The following is an 18,264-nucleotide window of genomic DNA, read 5'->3' on the forward strand; positions in this document are numbered from 1 at the left end:
ATAATTACAAGAATTGATGCCAAAGCCCATGTACATGAGGAAATGCAGACCCATTCAATGTGCACCAAATATGGTTCCCCGCCTCTGCAATACTGCATAAAAAATATACATTCCACCATTATAATACTAGAAAAAAAATTATGACATTAAACGGTGCCAGGGCTGCCGTGTGTAAGGAAAAGCAGACTCTGTGAGTGTTTGTTTCGATGAAGAGCAGACGGGTTGGGTGAATAGACTCCAGTGTGCACGGCTCCCGTTTCTGTGCTGCATCATTGCAGTGTCTCGACTTGACGACTCGGCAAACCTGAAGGATTGTGTACCACAGAGAGACAACCTGCACCGAGAGCCGCTCCGCGGAGACGTCTCACCATGCCAGCCAGTGTTTACGTTTGAGCCGATGCAGCGGCTTGAGTTTGTTGTTCCATTATGTAATGCTATGAATGGACAGAGTTGAAATGACTGGCTGACTGGTTGTAGGTTTTGTTATGGAGTAATATACCATGGTCTTTGTTAAAGTGTTAAATCGTGCTGCGAGGGTGTGTGTGTAGTCTACTCTAGCCAATGCCTAACAGCCATGGGACATGAAAATGTCACAGTGCTGTGTCATGTTGAACCAAAAGGAGAATACCTTTCAAAAGTCTGTAAGCATTCAAAAATAAGAAAAATACATTAACTAAAGTTGGAAGCAATTCAGTCAAAACAATGTTTCACCAACCTCAGGAATTGTTAAATGAAAATGGTAATACTTCAAGTCAAGGAGGGAAAACTAACATAGATACACTTTAACACCACTATTTATTCAAGCACTTATGTGAATATAAGTTGAGATCAAACATTCACACTAAAGAATAGGTGAAGATGAAACCAATAAACTTTCCTCAGATAATAAGTGACAGATCGTCCTGCTAACCAGAATCTAAATAGTAATACACACACGAGGGGTGACTCCACTTGGGCTGTTTCGGGCTTAGATGGCAGACGTGTTGATTTGATTGAAGAGTTTATCCTTGATGACTTGAGACATCAGACCATGGATTGCCTCAATGGTTGTCTTGCAGCTAGAATAGCCAGAAAAAAAAGAGGAAAGTTCCGTTTCGCTCTGGACATGAACAGGTGACACAGACGTCCTATCCATCAACAGACAGGTCAGATGAATTAACAGATAGGTGTTGCACTCACGGGAGAAACTCAAGAAATCCCAACCATTATATAAATAATAAACAGACCTTGAATAGGTCGGTAGGACAATTCTACCTGCTAAAACAAGTAACTAAGTATTCCCATTGCATCTACACACAAACAATGTGTGATCAAAATGGTTACAAAACATATTGTAATAATACAGAGATTCTATAACTTAGAGTAGCAAAAAGCATAGGCCTAAGCAGACATTTTCCATTGATTGTGTTCATCCCAGACCAGCACTCCTACTCTGAGAGGCTTTGTGAATACAGGCCAATGATTCTATTATGGGGTAGGAATAATTGGTTTCTCTGTGTCAGTTGTATATTTCACTGGTGTGTTTAACAGCATCTCAAATGGGTTTACTATTGTCAATAATATCAGCAAAAATCTTTACCAAAGTAACAGTACATAGGGCATTATCAACAATCCAATCCAGTCTGTCAATAATGCAACACATGACCAAAACATACAGTGTGATATAAGGTGCCATGTCAAAAATGTATTGACCTTGCCGATTTGAGAGATCCATACATGAAATCAATCACTAAATAAGCTCTATGCCTGGAAGCCAAATCAATAAATACAAGTAAATGGAAATGCCCAAAAAACAAGATCTAAACTAGATAGATAACAGAAGAGTGGAGGAGCTTTGCTATACCTGTCTCGTGTTGCTTTGGCCAGTTTGTCCTCGGACTTCCTGTCGTGTGTGTCCAGGCCCAGCATGAAGCTTCCTCTTCCAAGCTGAGCCTCCGACTGCTCCAGTTTCTCAGACAGGTCAAACACCTGGCCCGTGGTGTACTCTGAATTCTGGGGACACAAGGACACACACATTGGATTATGTACCTATATGTTATATTGTCATGTACCATGATCAGACGAAAGCATATGATTAAGCATATGCGCATATTGTGATTAAGTTAATCAAAGTATGTGGAAGCAGTAGCCTATATACCCATGTGTGGGCTTTCTTTCTTTCTTTCTTTCTTTACACACACACACACACACACAAACACACACACACACACACACGCACACACACACACACACACACACACACACACACACCCTTTTCCAGGGAGAATGTCCATGCACCATTCCACCACCACCCTATTTTCCAGGGAGAATGTCCATGCACCATTCCACCACCACCCTATTTTCCAGGGAGAATGTTCATGCACCATTCCACCACCACCCTATTTCCCAGGGAGAATGTCCATGCACCATTCCACCACCACCCTATTTCCCAGGGAGAATGTCCATGCACCATTCCACCACCACCCTATTTCCCAGGGAGAATGTCCATGCACCATTCCACCACCACCCTATTTTCTTCACCACTACTGAGACATTTAATTAAATAGTTACAAGTATGCCGAACTTGTTAATGGATTAAATGGCTTGTCAAGTCGCCGTGAAAGGGCTTTGGTGAAAAGCTTTGCCTAAGGTGAGGCCTTGTTTTCCATGGAGCAGGTAATTAGGAAACAATGACAGGGGCCCAGACTGTGGTGACAGTGTAGTGACTGACAAAGCCTTTCGCCAATGGACCAGTCGACTCCTGACAACTAGTCAATCCATCTTCATCCAGAATGACCAGAGTCCACTGTTTGGATAGCCTGCTGCCTTTACAGACTGTTTAGCATCCACAATGGAAATTCACTGGGGGCTTTCAATCTCTAGAAAGTATTGGCGACAAGGGAGATGATCCGGGGTGAACCACAGCAGCATCTGTATCACCACATCTCCAACGCATAGATCCTTTGTTTAAAGGTTAACATTGTGGCCTCAGTCATATTAATTAACCTATGTTTGTAAATCTGTACAAGTGACTTTTGGAAAATAGAAGATCCCCCCTGGGCCATATCAAATATTTATAATAATGATCTAAAGAAAGAAAGGGATTGTCATTCATATGTATGAGGCGCACCTCATCATATATTCCGGCTGCTCCTTGACTTGGCATAGTATGGTTACATATCTATTTGTAAACAAAAGGGTTCCACAAATGTAGCATTGCTAGATTTAGAGTTATATTCCAAACACTTACCGTCAGAAGACTTGAAGAGCTTAGAGTGTTGACCCAGTATTTATTCCAGAGGAGCTCCAGTAATTTTCGATCAAGGGAAGACTTGAAATAAGTCACCTCCAAGGCATAATACCTAAACAAACAAACATTATTACATCATAATGACTTGAATTTGTGTTGAAGGCTACATCAACCCTAAAAAAATAAATTATATGAAGCATCTTGTCATGTTTACCTAGACAATTTGCAAGATGACGCTCAAGGTGATATGTTTGCCTAAAAATTCTGCAAGTATAAATAAATATCCAAGATGAAAACTCACTGTTTGCAGTGCACGCCGAAGTCTTCGATCTTGTTCAGGGGAATGGTCTGATATTCAGAGGGTCCCTCATCAGGAGGTTTGTAACCCTGAAAAACAACACACACAATTAATAGACTCATGACTTCTGAAAAAGTATATTTACTGAGAGGAAACATAGTCTTAAAATATTTGCAGAGTTTGATAGTGAGAGACAGCCAACTACTAATTAACCACTAATAAACACATTTTGCAAAATGAATAATTAACACAAGGTTGACAATGAATCATAATAGTATTGCTTATAGATACAGCAAAATCTTTAAAATAAATATTCCATTTTGCATGGCTGAATATGGCAAACACATTTATGATCCATAAATGAGACCAAAATGCTGTATTTGCAGTAAGTGTGTGCCTAACTTGTCTAATGCCACATGTAATATGGCTAAACACTGGAATAATGCAAGAAACACATTTTACTCCTTACCTTGGGGTATGTTCTGAAGGCGCCAAGATTGACTTTCCCTGCAGATATGGTGCGAGTGGGGTCGATCTGGGAGGGAGAGAGATACAGTAGAACAGGAAAATGCATTCAGCGGTCAGACAGTCTCTAGAGACCAATCCATGCCGGCCACCAGGAGTGATGTTTTTTTCTTAACTACTGCTGCCAGTGTAGTCAAAGTACACACTTAATTACCCTATGCCCTTGGCACTGCAGCCCTGCAAAACCAATCAAGTGTAAATAGCATCTACTTTTACAAAAGCCAAATATGTGCCAGTGCCTCATGGTGGACTACTACCATACATCAACAACCACTAAAGGGATGCCTAAACCTGATTGCACCCCTCTCAGTTACACATGCATAACCGTGTACCCACAAATTCAAAAGGAAAACCAAAGTACTGTATTTAGGAAGCAGTATAATAAAAGACAAATGGACATTTTAACATGTGTATTTTGGGGGTATTGCGCTATGAGCTGAAGTTGGGGCAGATTTTTCACTGTACTCACCACCACTGCCACAAAGGGCTCCTGAAACTGCTGGTTGAGCATCTGAGTGCTGACATCTATACCTGACAACCAGCAGCCGTAACCTGGGTGACTGTGGTACCAGCCAATGGCGTTCTCCAGCCGACCAACCTGACAGTTCACAAATGGCAAGGCATCAGCATCAATACAATGAAGAGATCGTTTCAACAGTGTCCAATATGTAACCATTGTGATAAGTCAGTCATATTACCTGTTTGGCATTCTCAATGTAGGCAGCCATGTATTCATAAGCCGCAGCCTGGGCGTTGACCCGGGTCTCTGTGCCCTCCACCGGTAAGGCAAAGCTGTCCATGATGTTCATGGTCTCCCCGTCCACTTTCCCCAGCATCAGCCCCATCACCTCGAGGTTGCCCCCGGACCTGGCGTGCATCACCATCTTCAGCAGCGCCAGAGCAGAGATCTTGCAGTACTTGAAGTAATGATGACTATTGGACAAAAATAATATTGGTGTGAATTATGTTCAGGGAATTAATATGGCATACATACACTGTTACTGCCAGTTCAGCTAGCTAACTAGCACTAGCAGCTAACTAGCTAGCTTGCAATGCAGGGAGAACTCCCAAGCAAGCAGTTGCAAAGAAAAAAAAAGGACAACCTATCATTTATCAAATATATACTTACTCCTTTGTCCATGGCTTCGCAGCAAGGATTTCCTGTTGTTGTTTTTTGTCATATTTATATATTTCATCTATGCTCTGAACTTCCTGCATACTGTTTTGTAGCTCCCATGTTTTCTGTGCCATGCTACTCCCTGACATGTTGACAACCTAGTCTCACTACCTCTCTAAAATATAAAGTAATACTAGAAAGAAAACTAGTGTGCTATCAAACGTTGAATATATATTTTTTAAACTGTAATAATAACATAATCACAAAACTGTATCCCTTGCTTCATCCATTCGTTCAGGGAGCCATGACACTGGACTGTACCCTGCTGTGGAGAAGGGGAACATACAACATTTTAAATAAAAAGTGACCGTGGGGTTTCTGTTCAGCTAATGAGTATACGCATAAAATCATCAAATTAATTCAGAAATGCATGTCACAAACAAATAAACTCATGCTTGTATTCATCAACAGCCATGAAACACCCATTAGCGTGATGGTTTAGTCCAAATAACACAGACGAATGGATAGAAATGGTAATACTGACATCTTCTGGGGAATGTGTGAATGCTTTTCACTTATTTATTATTTTGAAACAAAGTCATTCTTACATTTCAATTAGTTTTGAAGGCAAATAATGTCATTGGCTTGCTGTAGCTAACTTAGCGCTCTATTACCTGGCAAAATAAAGGTAAATAGAATAATATTCAATGGATTTTTAAAAAAAATCGACTAAATGGCTTGTGATTTAAAGCAGGCACGTTTCTGTTGTCTTCCTCCAGGACAAATTAAGATACGAGGAAAACAAAGAATACAACCTCTTTCTTAAAGGACAGTCAGGACAAATAAGGAGACCACCTTCAATTGCTTATCATGTAACAATAGATTATGCATACCTTGGAAATTATGTCGATCTTTTTGTGAAAATATCTCTTGACCTATTCAATGTGTGTTTAATGAGTTTAAGATGATTGTTGCCACATTTTGATAATTTAACACATCTCTTTCCTAAACTACAGGTGCAGGCCCCAGAGCCTGTGAGTCCTGCTGCACTTTGTTCCCCCCAGCCATCCCAGAGGCCCAGCATAACACCCAGCTTAACCATGGAGGCCAGTCTTGGGAGTGACACCCATCCAGGAGGGATGCTGCTACTCTAACCAACAGGGGGACAGGGGAAGAGGGTCAGGCCCCACGAGGGCGAAGGTGCTGGGAGCTCCACAGACCAGAAGAGTGGAAATGGAAAACTGTAATGCACAAGATTTATGGGTCACTGGGTAGAGAGAAGACTGCAGTCAGACACTGGGATCTGTTGTGGTAGTGTGTGATGTGAGGTGCTGCCAAGGGCGGTGTGTTCAATAGGGCGATATGGGCGACGCACTGCCAAACGGGAAAAGGAAGGGATTTTTTTTCTAATCAATTATATCACGGCAACAGTAGTTATCAGTGTTGTAATCTAGACGTCTGATCTGCCACAGTGCCACTAAATGTCCAATCAGGCTAAAGTCGTGCTTCAAATGGCCCCGCCCGTTTTGGGGCGATTTCAGTCAGGTTGAAAATCGCCCAGAAGTCTGTCATAGACTCCCATGTAAAATCTATTTTTTTCAAATATCAGAGCTTTCAATACAATCTCTATGGGTGTCTGAGGGCTTGCACTTACGCGCTTTCGTCATACGTAACGTAACCATGAGCGTAACTAAGAAAAGAGCGGGTAGCCTCATCAATCAATTCACGTACTACTATCAAGATGGCTATAGCGTTCAGTGCAACTCGATTGTCTCTTTGAAATAAGTTACTTTTTGTCGGCGAACAAATCAAGATAAATTGGCAACGAAACAATTAGGACCTCCCAGACCAAATTTAATAATTCAACAGGTTTCTATTAAAGGGGGGAAGTCCTACACCCGAGGATTTTCCAAAAATTGGTACGAACAAAAACCTGGCTAGCAGGCTGCGATGTAGCTAATGCAGTCTTCTGCTACCCCCTGCTTACTCTTTCACCCTGAAGGCGGCACGGCAGACAGCACCGCTTGGACAGCGACTGGTGTGTAACGGACATGCACCATCTTTCAGGAAAGATTAAGAAACATGAGCTGTCAAAGACCCACATGGATATCTGTTTGAGATTGTCTGCTTTGGGGAGAGTGAACATTCCCACTCAACTGGATGAGGGATACAGGCTAGCTGTCCGCCGCCACAACGATGAGGTTAGTGTTGATAATCACAAGTTTACTGGAGAACTGAAACTGACAAGGCTGACAAGATAGGACCCTTTTGTCCATTGTTATTGGATAGGAACAGAACTTATAACCAGCTCCTGACCTAAATAGATCTTAGCACAACATTTTACTCAACATATCATATTCCATATTCACTATAACAAATATATTTACTACGACATTAGCAAGAACCGCCACATCCTCAGCCGGCTAATCCAGTGTGTGAAGTTTTGCGGAGTGTTTGAGTTAGCTTTGCGAGGCAAAGATGAAACTGAGGGCTCCACCAACCCTGGTAAGCCAACACTTTTGAGATCAGTCAATAAATGCTTCTGGTATTGACTTATATGCTGCCCCTGTCTTCATGTTGTTGCTGGACATATCTTTTTTAAAATGTGTGTAGGTCACCTAAATCATCAGAAAAATTGCCCCCCCTGAGAATTTTTTCAGGAGCCGCCACTGGGTGCTGCTGGTGGTGCACACTGACTTGGATGTGGCTGCAAGGAGGATTGGTTAAGCTGTGTGTTTTATGAGGTGGTTCATTGATTAGGTGAACTAAACTGCAGACGTTTACCTAGGTACTGTCTGTCTGTGTAACAGTGTAACTGTTCTCCAGTCTTGTGATGCCTGCAGCCATGAAGACTGCCGAGAGATCCAGGTCTGCAGCCAACAAGGACAAGGCCGAGTTTTCCACCGGACTCATGATCAGTAGGAGCCACTGTCATTTAATGCATGTTTAGCATGTGTGTCTGTAAATGTCTGATCTTTAGATAGGCTATATCTATCACAGGAGGTTGGTGGCACCTTAATTGGGGAGGGCGGGCTCGTGGTAAAGGCTGGAGCGGAAAAGGTGGAATGGTATCAAATTCATCAAACACATTGTTTCCATGTGTTTGATGCCATTCCATTTGCTCCGTTCCAGCCATTATTATGAGCCGTCCTCCCCTCAGCAGCCTCCACTGGTATCTGTATACCGGTAGGTGTAGCTAACAACATTAGCTAACATAAACATGCAATATGTCATTAGCTATAACACATGCATGTTATTTGTTGTGTGTTGTGATTTGTCTCAGGGGCAGCAGAGGGGGATGTGGCCACACAGAGGAGGAAGGACCGCTACAGACAGGAGCTGTTTGGAACAGATGGGCCGAGGGGCAGAGGAACAAAAATAAGTGAGTTGAACACGGTGACATTTGAGATTTCATGGTATCTTTCACACCAATATTGGCCAAGTTGATTGTCAGATAGGACCAGGACCTTAGGTTGGGTGATGCACTGTGAATGTCAGTGAATAGTGTGTAAAAAAGATCTTGAGCTGAGGGTTGCTGCCACAGGGGCTATTGACCCAGAGAAACAGGTAAAAGGGTTGTTCAAGAAAGTGTTAGATAGTTAAATGAGTACAAGCATCTTTTTCGAGTGTGTTTTGCAGACAGCTTGTCCTTGAAACTAGGGTTAACTAATTTATATGAGACTGTAAGGTCATGGCTTAAAAAATATGCTGTGGTGGTAACAATATTGTAATGATATAACAGTACCAGATGTTAAATCATGTGAGTCTTTCCAGCTCTGGAGGAACAAACAAACGCTTGTCATATGTCATACCAAGATGTGTTTGTTTGTTCACTCATATCCAGTGACAAGTGTGACTGTTTTCAGTTGGGATTTTACGCTTTCATACCTCTCAAATGTCACCGTGTTCAACTCACTTATTTTTGTTCCTCTGCCCCTCGGCCATCTGTTCCAAACAGCTCCTGTCTGTAGCGGTCCTTCCTCCTCTGTGTGGCCACATCCCCCTCTGCTGCCCCTGAGACAAATCAAAACACACAACAAATAACATGCAGCTACCAGTATATAGATACCAGTGGAGGCTGCTGAGGGGAGGACGGCTCATAATAATGGCTGGAACGGCGCAAATGGAATGGCATCAAACACCTGGATACCATGTGTTTGATGTAGTTGATACCATTCCACCTATTCCGCGTCATACCTAAATAGCCTGTTTTTGTATTTTGGAAACATTATTTCACATTAGCACTTTTTCTCACAACAATGGCATGGTCCTCTGTAGCTCAATTGGTAGAGCATGGCGCTTGTAACGCCAGGGTAGTGGGTTCGATCCCCGGGACCACCCATATGTAAAAAAAATGTATGCACACATGACTGTAAGTCGCTTTGGATAAAAGCGTCTGCTAAATGGCATATTATTATTATATTATTATCAGCACACTTCACATCGCTCTGATTCAGTCACATTGATAATGGATTAATGTGTTTCTGTCCCTGAATTACTATGTACTTTACCATAGTGACTAGCAACTAGCAAGTGTTCCATCATTTTTTACCATGAATCACATCCACCCTTACTCCCAGCCCGACCGCATTAAGCAGTTTGGGGCCGGTGAACCGCGACTACGAGGGCCGGAAACGTGAGGTCCCCTATAGACCCTGGGTAGGCCAGGACACCCTGGGGACCAACTCTTGTCCGAGGCCCCAGGTGGGCACAGAGGAGAGAGATCACCCTCAGAGGCCCTGTGTTGCCTTCCCCTCCCCTTCAATGGACTACACTAACATCCTGGGCCAACTAACAGGGGCAGGGGGGCCATGGTTAGGGATGGGGGCGGGAGCAGGGGCAGGCATGGGGGTGCCTGGGGTCGCCCCTCTCAATGAAGACTTCCACAGGAGCCTCTCTAGTACCCTAGGAGAGATATTCACCCCAAAGTACAGTGTAACAAGAACAAAAGTCTATCTTTACTTTGAGTTGTTGTATTTTTAGAATGTGTGTACTAAAATTGGGTGCATGTGTGTGCCTCTTTTTCCAGAATTGCTAGCTTACCTCCTCCATTGCCGCCCACTCTAACTGCTGCCTACAGGACTCCATATGATGAGGCCTATTACTACTATGGAGCAAGGAATCCCCTGGACCTAAATCTGCTCTGCTGTTAGTATCTCAGTTTACAACTGGCCAAAATATACTGTACAGAGGCCTCCTGACAGGATGTGACCATAATCCGTTTCTGTCTTCTTCTTTTGTAATATTGTGCACGCAGAGGTTTAGGATGTCTCTCTATCCTTAAAATGAGACTTCATTGCAGATGTATTGCAGGCTGCCATGCTGTGCCGACAATTCTGAATCACTGTTCTTGAGTTCTCGTTGTAATATCTGGTGACTCCATTGTTGGCGGTAAATCATCCACTAAACCCCCCGGAGCTCTCCATGGAGGGTCACCACCAATTATTATGAAGCCTCTATATCACCAGATCTATGGCCAACAGGGCTTGGCATGCTTTCCCAATAATTCTCATATGACCTGCTACTGATTTATACTGCTCAGGAAGGGACAGTTTATTGCAAATGACTTCAACAGACTCCCAGTTCAGATGTATGTGAGCAACTGCATCCAATATGCTCCACTTCTGGAGAAATTCCTCCTATTGTTCAATAGCCAATTCACCCTATTCTTTATCAAATGGGAAGGTATCCATCCAGGGCTTAGGGATGTGTGTGAATTGAGAAGTTTGGGAGTTTGTGTGACTCACATAAATTGAACGACTTTGTGCATGTGTGATTCCAACTTATATTGTTCTGTCTTTCCCATTAGATGGTCCTCCAGGAGGTGGAGGGCAGCCCATGGTCTTCCCAAATCTGCCTTCAGGAATGATTTCTCCGCCTGGGCATCAAGGGGCCCGATGTGTGTCCTTAACACAGGACTTGCATATCTTTCCACTTTATCTAGAGACCTGCACACAAGTTATCCACTCACACCAATTAATTGTCATACAGCTCATTGCTAAGTAACACAGATTCTTTAGTTTTTTAAAGAACCAGAAGAGGGCACCCTAAGCAAGCATTGAAAGCTGTGTGTAGGCTATACACTGAGTATACCAAACATTAGGAACACCTTCCTAATATTAAATTTTAGTCATTTAGCAGACGCTCTTATCCAGAGCGACTTACAGTTAGTGAGTGCATACATTTTTCATACTGGCCCCCCATGGGAATCGAACCCACAACCCTGGCGTTGCAAGAGCGTTGCAAGCACCATGCTCTACCAACTGAGCTACAGGAGGCCTGAGTTGCAACCCCCCCCCAACCTTTGCCCTCAGAACAGCCTCAATTCATTGGGGCATGTCAAAGGCACTTGCATCTTTTGTCTTGCCCATTCACCCTCTGAATGGCACACACACAATCCATGTCTCAATTGTCTCAAGGCTTAAAAATCCTTCTTTGGATTTAACAAGTGACATCAATAAGGGATCATAGCTTTCACCTGGTCAGTCTATGTCATGGAAAGAGCAGGTGTTCTTAATATTTTGTATACTCAGTGTATGTCTCTCACAACTAGTGATATTGTGTTGATAGGGTTACCCATAATGTTTAAATGTCTTTCTCCAGAGTAGCCAATCAGCATGCCCCCCCCCCCCTCCTCTCTCTCTCTCTCTCTCTCTCTCTCTCAAGAGAGTGAAGGATAAACCATGGAATATTGATTGAATTCCTTCTCCAGTTTGTTAATCATCACAGTATTATGTGTACAAATAACTACATATTTGGGAAAGAACGTAACTGTTTTTTCCCCTGTTTCAAACCGTTTTGCTTTGTTGTGCACTACTGAACATGCCCCTGGCTCCCAGGCTGTTTTCTGAAGAAGGATAAGTGAAGTGGAAGGGAGGTGAAGGTAAAAGGAGGCACATTGAGATGTGAATGCTGCTATCTAGCTGTGTATCTCTCTGCTGATTCCAGAGGAACAGGAAACCAATGACTCAGATTAGTGACAGACTGCAATATTTTGACAGGAAGAGATCAGGCGAGAGTGGAGTCAGCACTTTTACAAGGTAAAAGGAATACTGCAGGAATACCACAAGGGCAACATAAAAAGGCGAAAACCTTTCATGTCATACATACTGTAGAGCTCAGTTTGAATATTTTGTAATAGAATGACGTTTTCAACCCTCCCTGTTGTTCGAGATGTGAAATAGAGAGGTAGTCGTAACTTTCAGTTCAGAGGAGATTTCTAAAGTTAAGTTAAGGGAGCTTTGGAAAAGAGAATGTTCTTATCTTTCAAATAACACTTGAATGACCAGTACTTCATGGCATCTTTCCATCCCTGGGCGCAGATCCACGAGAGAGAGGAGCGAAAAAGACAGGAGAGGGAGAAGAGGGATTGAGGCAGAGATGAAGGGGGGAGGAGGGGCCCTTCTCAGAGGGGAAATGTCATCACACCTTTGGTTTCAGTCACTTGGTTTAGTCTAAACCTCTGGGTTATTGCTCTATATATGGTATGAAGAGGCACTGTAGCTGAATCTGTGAGTCACCACTACGTTAAAAGTGTCTCTGTAGCTGATGACGATGCCTCCAGGTGATCTGAACAGAATGCACAGGAACAACGAGGAGGCGTAAGTGAACCCAGAGTCCAGGGACAGGAGACGGCCACAGGGCTCTGTAGGCAGGAGAGGAGGACCTACCCCCAGGACAGGGTCCCATCCACCCAGCGAGTATCAGGTAGCCCAACTCTCACAGCCAATCAGTAAAGGTCTGAGTTTTCACTTTGCTTTGTGTGTGTGTGTGCATTGATGAGTCACCCCTCTCATCCTTCCCTGCAGGTTTCTCCTTGGCCCAGCCGTCCCAGTTCGCCCGAGGCAACGTGTTCAGTGATCAGCCTACTCCACAGCAGCTCCAGGAGCAGGACACGTTCAAAGACTACCTGAAGCAGCAGGTAACTGGCCCTACGGCCCTCAGCCTATACCCAGGGAGAACACCCACCTCCACTGGCTCCTCTGGACCTCAGCCTACACCCAGGGAGAACACCCACCTCCACTGGCTCCTCTGGACCTCAGCCTACACCCAGGGAGAACACCCACCTCCACTGGCTCCTCTGGACCTCAGCCTACACCCAGGGAGAACACCCACCTCCACTGGCTCCTCTGGACCTCAGCCTACACCCAGGGAGAACACCCATCTACACTGACTCCTCTGGACCTCAGCCTACACCCAGGGAGAACACCCATCTACACTTACTCCTCTGGACCTCAGCCTACACCCAGGGAGAACACCCATCTACACTTACTCCTCTGGACCTCAGCCTACACCCAGGGAGAACACCCATCTACACTTACTCCTCTGGACCTCAGCCTACACCCAGGGAGAACACCCATCTACACTGACTCCTCTGGACCTCAGCCTACACCCAGGGAGAACACCCACCTCCACTGGCTCCTCTGGACCTCAGCCTACACCCAGGGAGAACACCCACCTCCACTGGCTCCTCTGGACCTCAGCCTACACCCAGGGAGAACACCCACCTCCACTGGCTCCTCTGGACCTCAGCCTACACCCAGGGAGAACACCCATCTCCACTGGCTCCTCTGGCCCTCAGCCTACACCCAGGGAGAACACCCACCTCCACTGGCTCCTCTGGACCTCAGCCTACACCCAGGGAGAACACCCACCTCCACTGGCTCCTCTGGACCTCAGCCTACACCCAGGGAGAACACCCACCTCCACTGGCTCCTCTGGACCTCAGCCTACACCCAGGGAGAACACCCATCTACACTGACTCCTCTGGACCTCAGCCTACACCCAGGGAGAACACCCATCTACACTGACTCCTCTGGACCTCAGCCTACACCCAGGGAGAACACCCATCTACACTGACTCCTCTGGACCTCAGCCTACACCCAGGGAGAACACCCATCTACACTTACTCCTCTGGACCTCAGCCTACACCCAGGGAGAACACCCATCTACACTTACTCCTCTGGAGTAATCATAGAACCATGCTATTGATCTGTGGATACTATGGATCAACACACACAGAAAGGCTATTGATAGATGTCTGTTGTCCAAAATAACCCCTCCAGGGTGTGCTCACAAACCACGATCAAAATAACAAACATTGCTGTTTGTTTTGTGATGGACAGATGGAGGAGAAGAGGAGGAAGGAGGTGGAGGAGAGGGACCGCGAAAAGATGGAGGAGGAGAGGGTCCTCATCCAGCAGGAGTTTAAGGAGGAGCAGGAGAGGAAGAAATTGAAAGAGATCGAGGTGAGGAGGAGGTTGTCATTTTAGATTAGATACCAAAACACAAATCGGTTGAAGGATTCCTTGTCCAAGTATTGAAACTGGGCCCTTTCTTTTCCCAAAGTACCAAGAATGAAGAGCTGACCCACCAAGCTGAGGAGGAGCGCCGTAAGGAGGCAGACAGGAAGAGCAGGGAGGAGGAAGAGCGAGAGCCTGAGACAACAGGTTGAGAGGGAGAGACGTGTGGAAGGCAGAGGTGTGTAACATGTTCACACTGGATACGGTAAAATATGAGTTGGTGTTGTATTGAGCCATCTGAATGTGAGTTGCACTCTCTCCTTTATGCAGAGCCAGGGAGATCCTTCCCCTCCTATCCCAGCCCTGCAGAAGAGACTGGGCAAGCAGCACCTCACTCCCAGACCTCTCTCTGCTGTCAGCCAACTCTCCTCTAGGGCACTGTCTGTAAGTCACCCTAACCCTAACCATAGCTTCAAGTCCACACCCCGGCTCAACCCTAACCCTAGTTTCATGTCCACACCCCGGTTCAACCCTAACCCTAGCTTCATGTCCACACCCCGGCTCAACCCTAACCCTAGTTTCATGTCCACACCCCGGCTCAACCCTAACCCTAGTTTCATGTCCACACCCCGGTTCAACCCTAACCCTAGCTTCATGTCCACACCCCGGCTCAACCCTAACCCTAATCCTAACCCCCCCCAATCCTCACTTCCTCACTCTCCTTGTTCCTTGTGTCCCCAGAAGCATTCTATGTTGGCACTACACTCTCCACCTGTACCTGCCAGTAGAAACCAGCTCCAAGCCACAGGTTAGATAGACAGACAGACAGACAGCTCAAAGAAATACTGAAGAAAAGACCTGACTTTACTGATATCTTCTCTCATCACATATACCTTCTCTCAACAATTTTTCTTTCCCTTTCTCCACTGTCTCTCTCTCTGTCTGTCTCTCACTTACCGTCTCCCTACCAGAGGACCAGCAGCAGGGTGTGATCAGTGAGTTGTCCACCCTGCGGAGGCAGCTGCGGCGCGAACAGAGACGGCTGGAGGGGCAGCTGCTGCAGAGTGAGAGAGGAGACAGACGCACCCATCCCCAACAGGTAGGCAGGACAGAAACACCCCTTTACACCAGGTAGACAGGACAGACACACCCCTTTACACCAGGTAGGCAGGACAGACACACCCCTTTACACCAGGTAGACAGGACAGAAACACCCCTTTACACCAGGTAGGCAGGACAGAAACACCCCTTTACACCAGGTAGACAGGACAGACACACCCCTTTACACCAGGTAGACAGGACAGACACACCCCTTTACACCAAGTAGGCAGGACAGACACACCCCTTTACACCAGGTAGGCAGGACAGACACACCCCTTTACACCAGGTAGACAGGACAGACACACCCCTTTACACCAGGTAGACAGGACAGACACACCCCACATCAGGGCCAAAGTAGGCCACAACGTTGACAAACCTAAACCATTTGCCTTGAACATTCTTGCCCTTGCCCTTAACATTTCATGAATGGTGAATGCCCTTGGCTTCAATAACAGAACTCTACTGTGGTCACGCATGGCTCTTTAAAATGCTGCTTGTACACTAGTGCACCATAAAAGCACTGGAGAATGTCTTTGAGCCTCTGCCAGTTCAGAAGGCCTTCTGCTTGTCTATGTTCCTCCTAGTCTATCTGTAGCTCAGCGTCTAGACTGCAGATTAGCTGAGTCACCATGGCCTTGGCTCAGTCAGTGCAGACTGATGGAGGGGAGGGGTTGACAATAGGATTAGGTCTAGGTGCTCTTCACCCCCATATAAGGTCATTGTCGACTATCAGTTTAATCTTGGCCACAGCTGAACTAGTCCTGTAAGTGTACAGCACTCACCCCTGGCTTAGCCTCTCATCATAGTGTGCACTGGCCAGAGAGAGTCCCTCTGATTGGCTGGTGTGGGATGAAATCCACTGTGATAGGCTAATCTGGGTCCATCTGTACCTCTAATGCCAACATTAGTGCTGTATCAGTACACATGACTACTGCTGCACTGCCTGACATCTGTGTCATGGTGAGGATGTGGTCATCCTGGATGCAGGGACTGAGTTGTGTGTGTGTGTGTGTGTTACAGACAACGCATCCCCCCCCAGTGACACGCACATACACACACACACACACACACACACACACACACACACACACACACACACACACACACACACACACACACACACAAGCTCTTATCGTGCTGTTGAACTCTCTCCTCTCCCATCCTGACAGTCTACTTTGAGCCGTCTGTGGAGTGACAGCCCCACCATCCCCCTGTGAGTTCACTGTGAGCCTCCTGTGAGTCTTATAATCTCTCTGATTCACTTTCCTCTGGCCTCTCCTGGCTGGGGAAACTCATCTGTCTGACTTGGTGTCTGACTGTCTGTGTTGATCTGTTTTGATCCTTTCAGAGTGAGAAGACAGTCCGAGACCACCAGAGAGCCTCTTTATTGGAGTCAGAGAGTGCTGTTATTGGTGAGCCTGCTGGTCAAACAACCTGTTTCTGTAGAAGACACATGACTTGAGTCAGTGACAGAACAACTGTCCTCCTGAGAATATGCTTACTGGAAGGGATGAATAGTGATACGCTATTACACTGAGGTGGATATGGGATGAACACACACACACACACACACACACACACACACACACACACACACACACACACACACACACACACACACACACACACACACACACTAGACTGCAGCCAACTGAGGGGAGGGAGATTCATTGGGCACCATCTGGGTGCCTGCCAGTGCCAACATGGCACAGGCCAAGCCATGGTGCCCACACAGCTGGTGCCAGTCCTGACAGAGCAGAGCTGCAAGGTGGTAGTAGCATGGCCTTGGTCCAGCTGAAGGGGGAGAGAGGAGAGAGGAGGGCAGGCATGGAATGTGCTGCTGAGAGTCCACTGCACAACGCAGAAAACACCATTGTTTTCTTATTTCTGATATTACTGTAGAATAACATGAGAAGATTGGATTGGATGAAATATAAACATAATATACCTCTAATTTTCACTAGTTAAGGTTGGGAGAAAGAGACGTCATCCCACCTTGCCTGTTAGGCGATGTAATGTAAATGTGTTACTGTGCTGCGTCCTCAGATTATCCCAACGGGGATGCAGGGACCCGTCCCCAGGGCCAGCCCAGGTTGACCTGAGGTCCAGACAGCCCTCAGCCCAGGAGAGGGAGAGGAGGAGGCCCTCAAATAGGAGAGACTTTGAGGATGTAAGAGTCTATTCCAGAGAAGAGAAGAGCCTGTTGCTTCAGTTGAGTCATCAACACATAATTACAGTGCCACTTCAACAGCATTAACAATCTGAGACAAGTACACATTTTCTCTGTAGTCTGTACTAACCCGTTGTGCTGTACTGAGAGATGTTTCTATGCTGTGGTCCAGGACATGGTGACTGCTGGTGGTCAGAGGGATGACGAGGGCCAACCGGATGTCCAGTCTCTGTTCTCTGTGACAAGCCTGTACGTGGAGGGTACCGCAACAAGAGACGCATCGGCTGATTGGATGACCTCAATGCAACGCCCACGACTGGAGATCAGGTGAGAGAGACGGGGAGTGACCTATGACATCACGTCTTTGTGGTAGAATGACGAGGTTGGGTGTAAGAAGGTCTCAAATTATTCACTGCTGCAACTAAATATAGGCTTTTTGATAGAATAAATTACATGAGAAATGCAAATGTAGGTAACCCTCCACCTACCATGGATGACCCCTTTCATCTACACATCCCATTCCCTTCATAGCTTACTACTTTTGACTAGAGTTTTAGGTCTATATTTTATATGCAGTCGATC

At 45.7% G+C, this 18,264-nt stretch overlaps 1 protein-coding gene and 1 long non-coding RNA gene across 2 annotated transcripts; one reads left to right on the forward strand and one right to left on the reverse strand.

Moving 5' to 3' along the window:
- Positions 1 to 776: 776 nt before the first annotated feature.
- On the reverse strand, positions 777 to 5,502 carry LOC121569231 (COP9 signalosome complex subunit 5). The gene is made up of 8 exons (XM_041880029.2): positions 5,182 to 5,502; positions 4,751 to 4,985; positions 4,522 to 4,650; positions 3,997 to 4,062; positions 3,531 to 3,616; positions 3,230 to 3,341; positions 1,844 to 1,992; positions 777 to 1,058 (listed from the first exon to the last, which is right to left on the reverse strand). The coding sequence occupies exons 1-8, from the start codon at positions 5,316 to 5,318 to the stop codon at positions 968 to 970; spliced, it is 1,005 nt and encodes a 334-aa protein (XP_041735963.1). The 5' UTR covers positions 5,319 to 5,502; the 3' UTR covers positions 777 to 967.
- Positions 5,503 to 14,263: 8,761 nt separating this feature from the next.
- On the forward strand, positions 14,264 to 15,217 carry LOC121570460. The gene is made up of 4 exons (XR_006001462.1): positions 14,264 to 14,417; positions 14,518 to 14,649; positions 14,742 to 14,855; positions 15,153 to 15,217. It is a non-coding gene; the product is annotated as an uncharacterized LOC121570460 (long non-coding RNA).
- The last annotated feature ends 3,047 nt before the right edge of the window (positions 15,218 to 18,264 follow it).

The sequence above is a fragment of the Coregonus clupeaformis genome, chromosome 7, assembly GCF_020615455.1.
Source record: "Coregonus clupeaformis isolate EN_2021a chromosome 7, ASM2061545v1, whole genome shotgun sequence".
Lineage (NCBI taxonomy): Eukaryota > Metazoa > Chordata > Actinopteri > Salmoniformes > Salmonidae > Coregonus > Coregonus clupeaformis.